At 35.5% G+C, this 17859-nt stretch overlaps 2 protein-coding genes across 16 annotated transcripts in view; one reads left to right on the top strand and one right to left on the bottom strand.

Annotated features, from left to right (window-relative positions):
- Positions 1–2070: 2070 nt before the first annotated feature.
- On the bottom strand, positions 2071–2849 carry LOC129240202 (ubiquitin-like protein 4A). Its single transcript, XM_054875839.1, has 3 exons — positions 2657–2849; positions 2404–2601; positions 2071–2338 (listed from the first exon to the last, which is right to left on the bottom strand). Exons 1-3 carry the CDS (start codon positions 2702–2704, stop codon positions 2192–2194), a joined length of 393 nt encoding a protein of 130 aa, XP_054731814.1. The 5' UTR covers positions 2705–2849; the 3' UTR covers positions 2071–2191.
- Positions 2850–6799: 3950 nt separating this feature from the next.
- Positions 6800–17859, top strand: part of LOC129240103 (serine/threonine-protein phosphatase 2A 56 kDa regulatory subunit gamma isoform) — a 73409-nt gene continuing 62349 nt past the window's right edge. For 2 of the 15 annotated variants that reach the window (XM_054875742.1, XM_054875633.1), the window contains exons 1-2: positions 6800–6955; positions 16099–16684. In XM_054875742.1, the coding sequence (XP_054731717.1) occupies positions 16310–16684 (375 nt within the window). In that variant the 5' untranslated portion in view covers positions 6800–6955; positions 16099–16309. Of the gene's footprint in view, positions 6956–6987; positions 7091–7282; positions 7541–12104; positions 12257–16098; positions 16685–17859 lie in introns of those variants that run through there. The other 13 variants (XM_054875660.1, XM_054875709.1, XM_054875673.1 and 10 more) reach the window with 13 other exon arrangements.

Raw genomic sequence — 17859 nt, 5'->3', positions numbered from 1 at the left:
TTTACGGCGACATGGACGTAGTGCAATACACCTCACCTTATTTAAAAAAAAAAAAAATGAGGTTGTCTGTAAAGTCGGTTTACTGACGGTAGTTTAACGTGATAACGTCATAAGAAAATACTGATTGAATGGATGCATATTTCAAAAGAAAATTTTAATTTTATTTGTTTGATAGATATTTTGTATGGATATAGAGAATGAGTTAACATTAACATAACATAATATAACATAACATAACATAACACAACACAACACAACACAACACAACACAACACAACACAACACAACATAACATAACATATCATAAAGCATATATTTCGAGACCCTAGTCATCAATAGGTATGAAAATTACCCCGTATTAAAGCACTTATCAACAGCTTTCATTTGATATCCATATTGTACAAACACATTCTAGGGTCCACGTTTTGGTCTCTATCTCGAGACCCTAGTCACGGAGCGGATGGAAATACTCTGAACTAAAGCATTGACCAGCAGCTTCCATTTGATACCCATATTGTACATACACATCCGAAGGTTACCCGGGTCCACGTTTTGACCTATATCTCGAGACCCTATCTACCAATAGGTATCCAAACTATACGGAAACAATCTTCAATACCTCCTTAACAATGTGTGTAAGTTTGGTTTAATTCGGTGCAAAGACACGGCGGGTCCACGTTTTGGCATATATTTCCAGACCTTAGTCATCAATAGGTATGAAAATTACCCCGTATTAAAGCACTTATCAACAGCTTTCATTTGATACCCATATTGTACATACACAACCAAAGGTTACCCGGGTCCACGTTTTGTTCTATATCTCGAGACCCCAGTCACGGAGCGGCATGAAAAATACTCTGTACTAAAGCATTCACCAACAGCTTCAATTTGATATCCATATTGTACAAACACATTCTAGGGTCCACGTTTTGGTCTCTATCTCGAGACCCTAGTCACGGAGCGGCATGAAAAATACTCTGGACTAAAGCATTTACCAACAGCTTCCATTTGATACCCATATTGTACATACACATCCGAAGGTTACCCGGGTCCACGTTTTGACCTATATCTCGAGCCCTATTTCCAAAATAAAATATAATCCATGTTACTCGTGGATGATGTAGCTTTCGAATGGTGAAAGAATTTTTAAAATCGGTCCAGTAGTTTTGAGCCTATTCATTACAAACAAACAAAGTTTTCCTCTTTATAATATTAGTATAGACAACATATCTTATAAGGTATATGGTAAATATTAAAATAAATTTTTTCCTTCATATATAATAAAAAAATTAATAATACAATAATAACATTAAAACAACAGGTATTATTAACAAACTTGGTTTTATTTTAAATTCTTCAAGTGAATCAAATTAATAATAATCAATAAGAAGGCATATGCAAATACAAATACGTGAATTTATATATAGTATGTACATATGCGCATATACATACATATATACGCTCACTTAAGTAGGAGAGAGCAAGATGTCGAACGTTGCCGTTCGTTTGCTTTGTTTGCTTTGTCGTTCGTTCCGCGCTTTCGCTTGCAGTTCATTCAAGGTAACGACAAATGAGCAAGGTAACTACAAATAAGCAAGGTAACACTAATGAGCAAGGTAACGACACATTTTTTCGGCAGCCGGCTAAATCGAATTATAAGACGTTATCACGTCAAAAAAATAATAATAATTGGCGCGTACACTTCTGTTAGGTGTTTGGCCGAGCTCCTCCTCCTATTTGTGGTGTGCGTCTTGATGTTGTTCCACAAATGGAGGGACCTACAGTTTCAAGCCGACTCCGAACGGCAGATATTTTTATGAGGAGCTTTTTCATGGTAGATATACACTCGGAGGGTTGCCATTGCCTGCCGAGGGGCGACCGCTATTAGAAAAATGATTTTATTAATTTTGCTATCACCGAGATTCGAACCAACCTTATTTAGCTGACAAATCTTATAGCTGAAAGCGGTCACACCCGCGACGTGTAATCCACATTAGTAAGCATGTCGGCGTAACAATACCATCAAAAACTGAAAGGCACATGAAGTGCCAGACACGGGAAACCAACACATACAGATATCAATCATTTATTTTCTATAGAAATTTTATAAATATACGGGTGAAAATATTGTTTTTAAGTTACGATAGAGATTATATGAAGATACTTTTCTGATTATACCAAATCTCGTTCCTTAAGCACTTATCAAATTCTCTGATAATCGGTCAATATCGTCCCAACTCATTTGTTTTAAATTCGCCTCAAAGTCCGACATGAATACAGTTACCAATTTTTCCGTTTGCTGATCATTATAGTACTTACTAAAGGAACGTTGAATTACCTTTAAATGCAACAATTATTATCTATTAACATAATTTTCGTTAAATTTGTTTTATTTTCTACCACCTCTCGCAATCCTTCGATCCGTGGCCGCATCACTACCAGATTCAACTTGCTTCCGTCACATATATTTGGATATGAGGAGACGGTGTTATCGTCACTTAAAGTACGCCCAAAGAGAAGTAACTTTTGTTCAGCTAATGGTATTTTTAATTTATTTTCAATTTCCTTCTTCATTTCTAAGATTGTAGTTGTTGTTTCCACCTGAAGAATTAATGAAACATAAATTGAGGTAGGCTTTCGGAATTTGACAACTTACTTCCAACTTTAAATCTTGCCCTTTTAATACTTTTACTGTTATCTGCATATTTTCTTCAGTTTTGGTTTTATCCCAATAATTTAATTAAACCTTTTAGTAACGAAATGTTGGTATTTTTTTATATTTTATAAAATTGGAATAGAAGTAAACTCAATCCAAATGCAGTAAACATCTGATAGGGCTGCTAAGCCAAACAATAAAAATAAGGCGAATTCATATAAGGCGATAGCAGTAGTACAAAAACCAAATTTCGTAATTGGAATGTCAAAATTTCAATCAGAGTGTGAGCAATTAATCGAAATAAAAACAAACGAAACAGCAGATTACTTTGATGTTCAATCCACAAGAGAACAATAAAAAAATTCGTTACACACCTTGCAAGAGTGCTTAATGAAGGGTTTCCCCAGTTCATTACAAAATGAGTTGCAAAATGCCACGTCAGCGCTTTGTAAATATTATTTTTTGTGCGAAAAACTTTAATTGCTACAAGATATTGGAAGTACATAATTCGTTGTTTTATTTTATTATAGTCGTATATTTTATTATATTAAATATATAATTTGTGGAAGTGTTGCATTTTAATTGTTCTACTCTCATATCTCATAACAAAAAAAAACCTTATTGCCTTATATCTGTGTTTACATTCTCATTGAAATTCCAAAAACAAAATATTTGTAAATATTGTTGTTGCTCTTCTGTGAATTCATATTGATACTATCAATAGAAATTGTCTTTGTGAACTTAAATAGAGAATGCGCAAGGAAGAAATAGTTTTAACGAAATTAAAAAAAAAAAAATAAGACAAATATTTTCTACTACATTTATCTAAAAAAATTTAATTAGTCTTCACACTGAGCTCGTTACTTTGCAGTTTTACATATGTATATATTGTTTTTATAAATACTATTTAGTAATTGGCATTTGATAGGTAGTGGCAGTGAACACGTTCAAACCATTTAAATCACCGGGCCCAGATGGATTATTCCCGGCCCAAATACAACATTCACTCAACTACATCATGGAGTGGGTGACGGCCATATTTAAGGCCGCTCTGAAACTGAAAAGTGTCCCATCAACATGGAAAGAGGTAAAAGTGGTCTTTATCCCTAAAGCGGGAAAAAGTTCACACACAACACCTAAGGATTTCAGGCCAATAAGCCTATCCTCCTTTCTGCTAAAGACATTAGAAAGAATTCTAGAAGAACACATTAGGGCTAACATCAGCCCTAATAAGCTCAGCATCTCACAACATGCGTACTGTAAAGGGAAATCAACCGAAACAGCACTTAACTCACTTGTTACAGAAATCGAGAAGTCAATGTATAACAAAGAATTCACACTGGTAGCCTTCCTAGATATCGAGGGCGCTTTCAACAACATCCTACCGGATACCATAATAAAGGCACTGACGGATTTCGGGATCTCTGGAGCTCTGGTTGAGTTCATCAAAAACATGCTCTTGAGCAGATTTGTGATCGCAACCCTAGGGGCCACAGAGATCAAGAAAAAAGTTAGCAGAGGAACACCTCAAGGCGGCGTGCTGTCCCCTCTCCTATGGGTGCTGGCACTAAACTCATTGCTAAAGAGCCTAGAGGAGAGAGGACAACACGTAGTAGCATATGCGGACGATGTTGCAATGGTAGTAAGGGGGAAATTCCCCAATACACTCATAGAAATCATGCAAGATTTACTAAATATGGTTGAAAACTGGTCAAAAGCAAATGGGCTAAGTGTCAACCCCAATAAAACTGAACTAATCCTATTTACCAGGAAACACAAAATACCGAATATAACTCCTCCGACTCTAGGAGGAACGGCACTGTCATTTAGTGATGAGGCCCGCTACTTAGGTCTAATACTGGACCGAAAGCTAACATGGAAGGCAAATGTCGAAGATAGAGTAAAAAGGGCGACAATAGCACTATACTCTTGTAAACAGCTGATAGGACTAAGTTGGGGTCTCTCCCCATCTATCGTATATTGGCTTTACACGGCAATTGTCAGACCTATCCTAACATACGGCATATTAGTATGGTGGCCAGCTTTAGATAAATTGTACATCAAAAGAACCATGGCACACGTACAAAGAATGGCCAGTCTTTGCATTTGCGGAGCCCTCAGAACCACACCCACAGATGCACTAAATATCATGCTTAACATTTTACCAATAGAGCAGTACGGTAAGCAAACAGCTGCCAAAGCAACTCTCAGACTAAGAGAAATCGGCCTACTCAGAACGAACCAAAGAGGGCACTCCTCAATTTTAAAACAATTCCCCTGCATTCCCAACACAACGGATTTCTGTAGAACCAAGGACATCAATTTGTATAAATCCTTCGTCACAGTATTTCCTTCCAAAGAGGAATGGGATAACGGGCTCATTGTTAAGATAAATAAAGTAAACATCTACACAGATGGCTCAAAACTGGATAACAAAGTAGGGGGAGGGGTCTACTCCGACAAACTCGGAGTATGCCAATCATTCCGCTTACCTGATCATTGCAGTGTATTTCAGGCGGAAGTCACTGCCATAAAAGAGGGGCTTAAAGAGATAAAAACGAGAGTATTATCCACAAATGAAGTCTTCATTTACTCGGACAGTCAAGCAGCAATAAAAGCGCTGGAATCAAAAACACACTCGTCAAAAACAGTTCTAGAATGTTTTAAACTACTAGACGACGTATCTAAGTGCTACAAGGTGCACCTTATCTGGGTACCGGGCCACAGAGACATTCCAGGAAATTGTAAGGCGGATGAACTTGCAAGAGCCGGTACAACGCTCGATCTCGAACCGGATAAGGAACTGCTACCCATACCTATAGCCACTTGTAAATTACTTATAGACAGGGAAACCATCAAAAAGGTAAATACAATCTGGCAAAACCTCACAACTTGCGAACTAAGCAGACAGACATGGCCGAACTGGAACAGCGGTCGATCGAAGATCTTGCTAAGATTCAACAGGGAATCTATAAGAAAAATGATAGGTGTTTTAACAGGTCATTGTTTAATAGGCAGCCACGCTAGAAGGTTAGGACTACCTTACTTCGATTTCTGTAGAAGCTGTCTAAATACAGAAGAAGAGGAAACAGTCAGACACCTTTTATGTGAGTGTGAAAGCCTAGCTAGGAGAAGGCTGCGCACCCTCGATACAGCATTTTTAACCGATGTAGCGGATATAGCCCATCTAAAGCTAACGAAGCTCTGCTCGTTTATTAAAGCAACCGGATGGTTTGAAAGGGAACACGTAGAGTAAGGATAAGCTCCAGTGGCATCACAATGGACCTGCCGAAGGTCTAAGTGCGTCTTACGACAACCACCCTACCTACCTACCTACCTACCTAGGTAGAATCGAAGCTTAGTTTAAAATATCAAAAGTGAAGGAAACAATTTAGAAGCTCTGTTATTCAAGATTTAAACTTAACTTAGGTATCATAGAACCTTAGAGATTTTTACATAGCACGGCATAACGGTTGCTCCAGCGATATTTTACATTTGTACGAAAAATTTATTTTGTGTGTCATATCTGTTGGAATAATATTCAAAATAAGTTACAAAATGAAATGACAGCATAATTCTCTCATGGCTCTGAATTTACATAAAATACATAACTTAGGAACCTAAACCTACAAATCTCTATGTTTTCTAAATTAAGTGGAGTTTAGGCGAACCAGAAACAGGTGATGCTGGTAGGTGGGTTGGCCTAAGTTTTGTAAAATGTTTAAGTCTTGGCTAACAGAGCTCCGTAACGTAATCACTGTTAGGAGAAATTTATAAAATTAATATTAATTATTGAAATTTATAATAATCAGTATTTGCTTTCTCGCTATATTTCGGCATTTTTAGATTTTTGTTATAAATTGTATTAATGGATTGTATTGTAAATCGCATAGTGAATACACATGCTGATGCGAAAGAGCATAACCAAACTGACAGAAATAAGTCGAAAAAGTCACAGAAAACAGGCCAACGAACAAACCGTCAAAGTTACGAAATTGGTGTGAGTACCCCTATTACTTCTATAAATTTCGGGCTGCCACTTATTTTGTGTTTCTTTTCGGCTTTCATTTTCAATGCCGTTGCCTTTTTCTTTTTGCTTTTTGTCGTCATCATCATCGGCTCTGCTATCGTCTTCGTTTTCTTCAGCAAATCAGTCGTCATTTGGCTCTCTCATTTTAATTGCAACGTAGCGTGTGTGATTTTTATATTTCGCAAGTAAAATTTTGTTAATTTTCTAAATATTCTAACCACAAATTTCTAAAATTACATAGTGAATTGTGCAAGAAGGTGAAATAAAAAGTATGATAAGCTAAAAGTGTATAAATTAAATATAATTTAAAGGTATTTGGTGAAAAAGAAGGATTTTTTACACTTGCCGATTCCCTTCTTCCGTGTCGCGTTCATTCGGTTTTATCTTGAAGGGGAATTTCCAAGGTAGAGGCAAATTAAAAGTGCATAAGTAAATCGTAATGTGCTAATTTTAATTCGGGTGTGTGCAGCACAGAAGTGTCAAAACTAAGAAAAATTAATGTAGTTTTGCAAATGTAGTAAAGGCTTAATTGAAAATAACAATACATAATCTCGGTGCATAATTGCCGAGTTCGGCGGTAGCGTGTGTGTGTGTGTATGTGTGTAGTGCGCGACGACAGCAACAACAACAGTGTAAATAGCAACAAAAAGAAAACGAAAAAGAAATTGTGACTATCTTAATCTGTCAGGAATTTCTCCTAGCGTTGAACACCGACTGTAATTTATAAAAAGAATTGGCGTATTTACTTGACTAACAAATTTTTTTTTTTTGTATCTGAATTTGAAAATTAAATTTTGATGTTGTCAAATATAAATCGCAGCAAGGAAAGATTTAACAGATTCTTTCAACTGTTGGTGCGTATAATTTTTCCCTATATCATTAATAAATTTACTTAATCTCTTGTCTTGTCCTCTTTCTTGCACTTGCCTGCAATTCCTTCTTACTCAATTTTGTTTTCTATATTTCTGTCTATTGTACATTAATCGGTTTCTGGCTTTCGCGTTCGGTCGTCTTGCGTATTCAAGATCGGCGAACGATTCGGTGGGTCTCTATATTTGTTGTTGCATATGTACGCATATGTGCATATGTATATATGTGCGTCGCGAACGATCTCTTCCGTTCGTCAATCCTCATTTTTCTTTCACAAGGTATTCCCTCATTATGTTGATGGGCTGTGATGCAGTCTAGGGTCGCCTTGACGAAAATCTGTGTGATCCCAGTGATAAGCTAACATTACCAAACATATCGATACTTACAAAAATATCGGATGATGATATTTGAAATTTGGCTATTGATAACCAACAACATAGATACAGGAAAATTGCGGGGTTTGTATTTTTAAAAAACTTAAATAAAGTGGTGTTGTAAATGTTGGTTGAACGTACCCACTGAGTTTAATTAAAAAAAGTCTCTCCATTTTCAAAACAAAAGTTTCTATATAGTGTGTATTATTGACCACATTCAATTTAAAATTATAAACATTTCACGCCGAAGAGCATATAATATTGAGGCAACCAAATTCCAACGGTATTAAAAATCAACGAGATTTTCAACCCAATTTGAAACTTAATTATACTAAAATTTATTGGGCTAAAAGACTGCCAAACTATTTTTTTTAATTCTGTCAAATTTCATAAATTTTTATATATCTTGTACAAAGTTAACACTTCGATGTACATGATTTTTTATAAAAAATTTATGAAAATTAAAAAACCTGCCAATGAAGACAAGATGTAGTGGTTGGTATAAAAAAGTCGTGCTATTTGGATTTGTAAACTGTGAATCCTGACCAAAGGGCTTTCAAGAGTTTGGAACATGCTTATTTATAGCCCATACGACTTATATGTGGTGGTCCATATAGTATTTTTTAAACAACCACTCGGCAATGTTAGGGAAATATTGCAAACTTATTTCCTATGACAATGTTGGGCAGCGTTTATTGAAAGGATGTAAACATCGTCTTTGCTGATGAAGCGTATTTTGTTCTCGGGGGGCCACGTTAACAAGCAAACCTGTCATAAAAAATAGACTACTATGAGCCACCCTGTAAATGATCGTGTATGCAGAGATTAGATTATTTATCACAACATAAACAATAGGGTGACCTGAAGAGTTAATTTTGGTGTCATTGCCTTTGATTTTCGGCCACAAAAAATCGGCCATTAAGCATTGACCGATAGGGCTGCATGCACTGTCTAGGCTACACGACATAGACTTTGGAAATATTTTGCAATATTTCGCAATGTTGTTCCATTTATTTTTTTCCGCGGAAATATGATACTGACTTTCTCTCAGCAAATGCTGTCACTGTCAAACTAGCGTATGATAAAAAAAAACACAAAGTAGAGTGGTTTTCTCAATTTCTCATTTGAGTTAAAATTTGTTTTTAAGAATGTAAACAAACAAGCGAAACAACAACAATATACCAGACCACTCTGACATTGAAACAACCAAATCGCAAGACAAAAACAAACAGCTATTCTACTGCTATCACCTAGTACTCGTGCGCATCGGTTTTACAGTTATGTGAAAAATAATAAGGACAGTTGTATTCACCGTTTATTGTGTTTTCGAATTCATGTAAAATGAAAGAATTTGTGCTAAAGGAGAGTTGTATAGCAAAGCTTGTAAACGACATGGAGAAATCCCGTTACAATTTGTGTGTCTTTTTCTTTCGTTTAGATAACAAATTATTTTCTTTAAGAAGTGCGCGATTTCTGCTGTGAAAAATAATAAGGACAGTTTTTCGTTTTGGTAAAAATACAATACTAAAAATTAGAGAGACTTGTTTTTTTTAAGTAAGTGCGTAAAACAAATTCACAGCTTCACATTAATTGCTAAATAAAACTGCAATTTTGTAACTTTTTAGGCAAATATGGGTAGAAATACGTATTACGGTCACGCTACTAGAAATAATATTAAAAATTTAAGCAAAAGCGGAAATTCGTACAGAAAAATTGCACAAATGCTCGCTATTTCAAAAACGATGGTCGAAAATGCTATTAAATGGATTCCCAAGGATGAAACCCGTGGTAGAAAACTAAAAGTTACACCTACTCTAAAGAGAAGTATTATTTCATGCGTAAAAAAGATCCATTTATCACATCTAAACGAATAAAAAATGATTTAAACATTGACGTTGACACATCAACGATTCGAAAAACACTCATCGGTGAGGAATTCAGAGCCCGTAGTGCCATTGTTATCCAAAAAGAACATAAAACAAAGATTACAATTTGCTAAAAATCATATCAATTGGCCTAAAGAAAAATGGCGTAACATTCTGTGGTCCGATGAAACAGAAGTAAACTTGTTTACTTCTGATAGAGGTGTCCACCATGTAAGAAGGCCTATCGATCAAGAATTCAATCCAAAATATACTTTAAAGACGGTCAAACACGGTGGTGGTAGCATCATGGTATGGGGGGCATTCTCTTATTATGGTGTGGGTTCTCTATATCGCATCCAGAACATAATGAAATCGGCTGATTACATTGAAATTTTGAAAAATACGATGCTGCCGTATGCCAAAGAAAATATGCCACTCATATGGGTCTTCCAGCAGGATAATGACCCAAAACATACGGCAAAGTCCACAAAGAAGTGGTTCCAGGACAATAAAAACAATGTTTTAGAATGGCCAGCACAATCCCCTGATTTGAATCCCATAGAAAATTTGTGGAACGAAGTTAAGAGGGCAATCAGGAGAGAGTGTTCATCAAGTTGCGACCAGCTTTGGAATCTTATTCAGGATGCGTGGAACGCAATACCGGTACAGGTTTGTCAAAATTTGGTTGACTCAATGCCTAGAAGATGTGCTGCTGTTCTGGATAACAAAGGATCCGCAACAAAGTACTAATATGACACTAAGACTTTATGCAACAATATTCAGTTCAAATATCTATTTAGTTTTACTTAAGTTATTTATAGCTTTAAGATTTCATGAAGTGTCCTTATTTTTTTTCACACGTTAAACTATATGCAATAAATTCATATAAAATCACAAAAAAAAAATATATTATAGGAATAGCAAAAATTTTGTTATTAATCTTTTTTCTACCGTTGAAGAAAAAATAAACCGTTTAAACAAGAAAGAATTTTCGATTTTTTATTCGGTTGTAAATATAATGTAAGTTTGGGTAGGCACTGTCCTATTATTTTTCACATAACTGTATGTGCGAATCAACTGTTTGACATTTAGTTAGAGTATTCCAGATACTTTCCACCGGCGAAGAAACTAAATGTATCGATTTAGCAGTGTGACTAAAAGAGTCTCATCAGAAAAAAAGTGAAAACTTTAAATGCGGTTTTTTCGATAAGCTTCCCTTGACCTCAGGTACGTCGGGCAATAATCACGACCATATTCAATTTAATGGTAATTTACAAAATTGAAAAAAGGCGGTTTACCTGGCAATTAAATTTTTTTCTCAAGTTCTGTATAAAGACTAATAACAAAGAAAAAGACAAGTTTATTTAAAAAAATAGTTCGGAGAATTGACCCGTTGTTAAGTAAACTTAAAATTGTATCAAACGGTTTGTAGATATTGCTTGTGTCCTTAAGTTTTCGCTGCAGCTTACTTTTGGGTTTGCTGCCGCTATCCTGTTTAAGCACAAACACTAGCCAAAACCCATCCAATTATTATAATAGCTCAAACTAATTTCAAACCCATTTTTCCCAGCGAGTTTGTGTTGGGTTTGCATGCATTTTAATATTGAATGGTGGAAATATTTTTCATTTACGTAATTTTTTCGTTTTTGTTATTGCATTTTTAACGAAACATGCAACAATGTTTCGCTGCTTGTCAATATCGGACAATTTGATTGACTGCCAACATCTAAAATTTAGAACGAAACAAACGTATTACGGTTGAAACATAATTTCCGTCAAACACGAGTTGACAACTTTCTCAAACTCTGCAAACACTCAAAACCTGCAAACCCGGAGTTTGGCTTTGCTCACAACCGCGCTAACCTCCCGCATATCAGGAATTTTAATTTGATGTGCTTCGAGTACCTCAACAAAGAGTATCTAAACAAAACAGCAAAACACAGTAGAACATCATGTTGCTACTTACAGTAATCAAAAAAGTAAAATTGCAGAAGAAGTTATAGACTTTATTTATGTATGTTCCAAATGAAATAAATTTAGACATACGCACAACCCCAATATAAAGACATTTTGACGATTATTTTACGAATTTGGCCATGTAATTTGTCTTCAAACGTGCATCGGATAAATACAAATTTCAATTTCCCCGAATTTAAGACACCCCTTCGCTTGTTCATGACTCCCGCAAGGCGAACCAGATTTATTAACTTGTAATTTAACTGTTACTAACATCTTAACTAAGAAACTTTAGTAGTATGTATTTCCAATAAATGTCTTAATTTTTTCTTTCTTTCTCATCTTCTTTGCAGAAATAACCGCACATCTTCATCAAATGTCAAATATTAAACAATTTTCATAATATACTCAGCGAATGTGAATGCCTAATTAAAAATAAAAACAAAAACACCTGTACAAAATAATATATTCAAACGGAATGTGAATGTGAATGTAAATGTGTGATGTAATAGATACGAATTTTAACCGAAATCAAATCCATAAAAAATGCAGCAATAATAGCAATAACAGCACAATTCGAACAGAAATATGTACCTAAACATACCCTTTCCTATTTAAGACGGGTGGAAAAATGAAAAATATTATCGGGATCAGCGAGCAGTAAATTGTTTGTGTAAATGGCTACCAACTACCGTTGTAAATAATGAATTCTCTTGCAGAGTTAATAAATTTTCTTTCATTTTAATGTAACGATTATATAGAATAGCTCACCATCTCCTTTCCAAATGGAAATTGTGTTTAGATTGCGACTGCGTTTAGTATTTGGCCCATAATATTGAAAGTACAAGAAAACATCTTCGTACGGAAAGCTTCCTAGAACCGATACATTGAAAAAAGTAGAAAAAAAAAAATGAATCGAAATTTCAGTCCGTGAAAAAGAATTGAAACTCTTAGTAAACATTGAAAATAAACGGATAGGCTCATATGAAAAAAGCATCAGAACGACTGAGGACAGAGAGCTAACTACTGATACTTCAAACATACAGAAGTAGAAAGAGGAGCTCAAGCCAATCAACATTAAACTCAAGTCTAAAAGATGAATAACTTTTAAATTCCATTGTGTCCCATGAGAAAACAAGGTGGGGAAAAGTACAATACCTGACTGCAAGAAATAGTGTTGGGGACGGCATTTGATGAAATAAGTGGAACGCACCCTACTATCTATATTAGATCATCTTGTAGATTGTGATAATTTCCCAATTTGGTCACAACTTTGACATTGAAACCACCAAATTGCAAGAAAAAAAAACAAATCAGCTATTCTACTGCTAGCACCTAGTATGAATGCGTCTCGGTCTTATGTGCGCATGTTGTTGTTGTTGTAGCTGCATAAACATTCCCCATACATGTGCGCATCCAGCTGTTTAATGTCTAGCTAGAACTTCCCTGGTTCTTTCCACCGACCCATACGCAATAGTCTCTTTTTTTTTACTTCACAACACTATTAATCAGGTAGAACATTGTTATGCGCTTTAAACTCAAGCCGGTTATGCCAACTTAAGTAAGATTAACTCGAAATTGTTTATTTCCATGTGATACGCTAAATTTCCTAGTGTTCTTTTGTAGGTCGGAGGCAAAAGAATACAGCTATTTTGCTTTAAGGGGGGGGGGTAAGGGATAAACGCTAAAAAAAACGCTTTTTTCATGAATTTATTGTAGCGAAACGGTTCAAGTCAGTTTATTAAAAGTTGTTGCATATTATAAAGTAACATTTCAAGAATATTTGATAAAATTTTCATGTAAAAATATTGCAAAATGAGCGAATGAGAGCACATTTACGTAGACGTCTTTTCAAAAATACATTTTGCAGTAGTCAGCATATCTCAGCGTAGAATCATCTGAAATCAAAAAAATCGAATAATTTAGTTAAAGTATGAGTTAAACTTCCCCCCAACGTTTATTTTGACGATTTATTATCATTTTCAGCCATTTGGTAGTCGTTTGAAGTAAAAAGTGATTTTTGATGAAAAAATGCCGCCATTTTGTAAGTGTAAAACCACCTTAATATAAAAAAAATGGCGAAAAAAACGTTGGCGGGAGGTTTTTTATATGTAAAATATGTGTGCAAAATTTCAAAAGGATCGGTTGAGTAGTTTTCAAATGCCAATGACTACGCACTTTAAAAAAAAAGGTTCGAGAAAACCGCGTTTAAAGTTTTAAGTTATCTCGGCAGATGTTTGAGGCGGCTCGGCTTTATGCTCTATAACTTAAAAAGTTTTGCTCGGATTGACTTAAAATTTTAACACGGTATTTTTGAAATGTTTTACTACAATAACATGCAAAAAAAAAAAATCGATTTTTATCCCTTACCCCCCCCTTAAATTACCTTGATTTCTTTGAAAACTTCAGCTGTCTTATTAAGTTTACAAAATGCCAACTACTTTTGAATACAAAAAGGCAGCCAGCCAGTCAATGGTAAAAATAGTTTTACCAATAGATTATTAATAATGTCACCCATATCCATGACGGATTTAACTACCTATTCAGAATTGACCCCGACATACTAAAAACATATGTCCGGCATGTGAAGGCACTCCGCACGACCCCAACCAGCTTTTAATATGCCCCATCAAACTCGCTCATCTAACACCCCTCTCCCTCTAGCAAGTTTTCTGGGCCTACCGTTAGATGAGCTAGACGAAGACGACCGGTGATTTACACTACACTGACAGGGTAGTTACTGCTACAACAACAACAACGGACGTTTAGCCTATATTTCTCCATTATTTGAGGTGAGTTGTTCTTTGTTTTCTCGAAAATGGAAGGCTTCCAAAATTTTATGACATTCGCGATTTGAAGATAGTTTTTTGTGAGAAGATTTTTCAGAACAGAAATACGCTTAGAAAAATGCCAAAGGTCGACCGTTGTTAGAAAGTCTTTTTCAAATTTTATTTCTGCAGCAGTGATGTAGCCCTGGATCTACTGCCTGCATGCTACTCCCAAATATACTGGGCTGAGTCGGCAAAACTTATTAAAACTCGCTAGAAAATAGGTAAACTATATAATTTGGTATAAAAATCAAATGAAAACTTTTTCAAAAATACGAAAAATTGATATTGTAAGGAAACTTATAATCTTCACAATCAAAAATATTATGTGCTCCACTTGTAGTATTCGTAAATACTAAAATTCTTTGCAAGATTAGTAAAGAAATAACGGAAATAATAATACATATATTGCATACTTATGCAAATTCTGGCTTATATACCTGTCATCAATTGTGGAATGCTGAAACGATTCATAGCTAGGAGATCCACATGTACATATATACATATGTACATTAAATTTTTCTGTTCTCGTTTGCATTTTTTTCCAAATATTTTACTTTTACCCAGCTGAGCTACCTTTTGCCCAGAATAAAAAGATAGCAAATTGTAAACTTTTGTAAGCATTTAGAAGAATCAAAGCTGAGAAGCAGTAAATAGAAATAGAAATAGTAGGCATGTATACAACTATACATATATACATATACGGAGAGTGTAACGAGAAATACTAAAAGCATACATATGTAGATGACTATCTACTCATAAACATAAGAGTAAGAAATCACAGAGGTAGCAACATCCGTTACATATGTGAGCATATATTTATGTACACACATACTTACACATGTGTCTAAAATAAAAATACAATCGTAGGTTGCGTTCGATACCACAAAAAAGGCAAATCAATGAAACGTTTGTAATGCTTTGCTGCATACTTCGATTATCGCGTAGCTTTGCAGACGGTCGAAAGAGGCCGAGTGTTGTTTTGTATGTATATGGTATGTGTATGTATGCCCATACATACATACACATTTTGCAATTTATCCGCCATGACGATTAATTTCAGCCCAGCCACCTGGCGGGTTGTTAACAAGAGTTGGCCACAGCGGTAGTGGCCAAGAATCCATAGTTTCGCCGGCCGCACCTGTTTGGTTAGTTTACGCGCTAGATGCGAGATGTGTTATTTTGTTTATATTTTGCAATCTTTGTTCATTTCTTATCGTAGCTTTCGATTTAATACTTGTAACGGTTAATATCGCAATTTGTTATCGTGGCTGATAGTTTTGTTTCGTTACGTCTTTGAAATGCTCTCATCTTCCCTTTTTCCTGCAACTCTTCAGGTATCTACAACGGTAGTCGAGCCATGATATGTTTCGTTATGTTCATTTTTAAGTGCAACTTGCTGCGTTTCATTCTCAGTTGCAAGTTATAAGTGTGTGTGTGTGCAAGTTGTTCGGTTGAGTTGTTCGTGTTATTGTTGTTGTTGTTGCTGTCGTTGTTACTATCGTAACAATTGTATTAGTTTTTAATGCCAACAGCAGCACTGTAATAATTGCCGTTGTCGTTGCCGTCGTCATCATCGTCATCGTCATCGCCATCGTTGCCGTCTCCGTCGCTAACTTTACTATCGCTAATACTACCTTTGTCTCTGAAAGCGTCATCATCGTCACGATACCCGTAAAAGAACAGATCGTGATTAGCAGCAGTAGCTGGTCTAGCTGGGACGACGTATTATGGATAGCACGGCAAAAACGGTAGCAGCAGTGACGACGCCGTCAGTAGCAAGTGGTGTTGGAACAGCGACTTCAACAACGGGTTTAAAACTGAGTCCGACAGACGCTGCTGCCAACAATAATAATAACAATAATAATATACAAACAACAGCAGCGACAACTAACGGTATCAAAGAGAATAACAGTAATAATATAATAACAGCCGCAGTAACAACATCTTCCTCGTCATCAACGTCCCTGTCAGGGGCGGGGATACCGATTGTTGTAACAGGGGGCAGCGGCAGTGCTGGCACATCTGCGCCCACCTCATCACCAACAGCCAGTTCACCATTATCAGTGGCGGCATCTGCAGCGGCGACACCAAATAGTGGCGAGGTGAGTTTTTCGCAATTCAATTTGAGTGCGAGTCATGAGACGAATCTACATACTTGTATTAAATGGTGTCATTTCACTACTAATGGTATAAGCACAAACGAAGCCAACGCCAAAGTCATTAAACGGTCATTAGAGTTGTCCAAAAAACGAACAAAAAATTTGATAATTGCACGACATCCTCTCCCTGCGCTTGTGGATATGAAAATATTGTATGAGTCAAAGTTGTGGTCATTTGCTGCAATTGTGGGTATCCTAAATACCCTGGTGCATTTATTTTGACTAAAAATTCGCTAAGAACAATTCGTCGTTTGCTCCGATTGTGTTTATTTCATAATGAACGTTTATTGTTATTCTTGTCAAACGTGATATGCCTGTTTTTATTGGTAACTTGGTATTTGTACAAATGTATACTTACTTACTTGCATGACTTGGAAATTCTACCAGTTCAGTTAAATAACCCTACTTTTTTAGACGACGACAGTACTGGGTACGGGAGATATTAATGAGCAAGCAGATACTCGTATTTGACACAATTCTCCAGATTTATATATTATTTTATTTGTATTTTGTATTGCTAAAGATTGACTTGTGAATCAAGCTAAATATGACATTAGAGAAAAACGAAAATGTATTTAAAATGATAATAAATATGAGCGCATTACCTATCTATGAATATTGGGCTAAACAATTTCGATTTACACTACATATGGAGAAAATAATCAATAATAACTCAATCCGATAACTTATTGTAAATTATTGGGAAATTCGAACAAAAAACACAGATGGCACATCTAAAAATACGTGGCATAATTTATATACAATAATTGAAAACATCACACTCGGTTTTTGTGAAGAGTGCGTGACGTCTCGCTAGCCCGGTTGTGCAGTGTGGCCAACCCTTTGCTCTTCGCAATAAATTTAGTGATTTTTTATACACAAAATGCGAAAATTTTGGGGTTTGGTGTTTGTTTCTTTTTTAATTAAATAATTTTGTAAGTTAAAAAAAAATTGCATAATTAAAAAAAGCTCAAAAACTCCATTTTGAAAAGATTTTAATCCAATTGGAAATTTGTTGATTCTTATAAAATTTGATAATTCAAAACAATTTTTTTCTTTAAATGGGCATTTTAATGCTTTTTTATATCCAAAACTAGGCAACACTGCAGTTATTCTAC

This window comes from Anastrepha obliqua, chromosome 1, assembly GCF_027943255.1.
Source record: "Anastrepha obliqua isolate idAnaObli1 chromosome 1, idAnaObli1_1.0, whole genome shotgun sequence".
Lineage (NCBI taxonomy): Eukaryota > Metazoa > Arthropoda > Insecta > Diptera > Tephritidae > Anastrepha > Anastrepha obliqua.
Note: the sequence above shows the minus strand (reverse complement) of the source record. Positions and strands in the feature narration are given on the sequence as shown.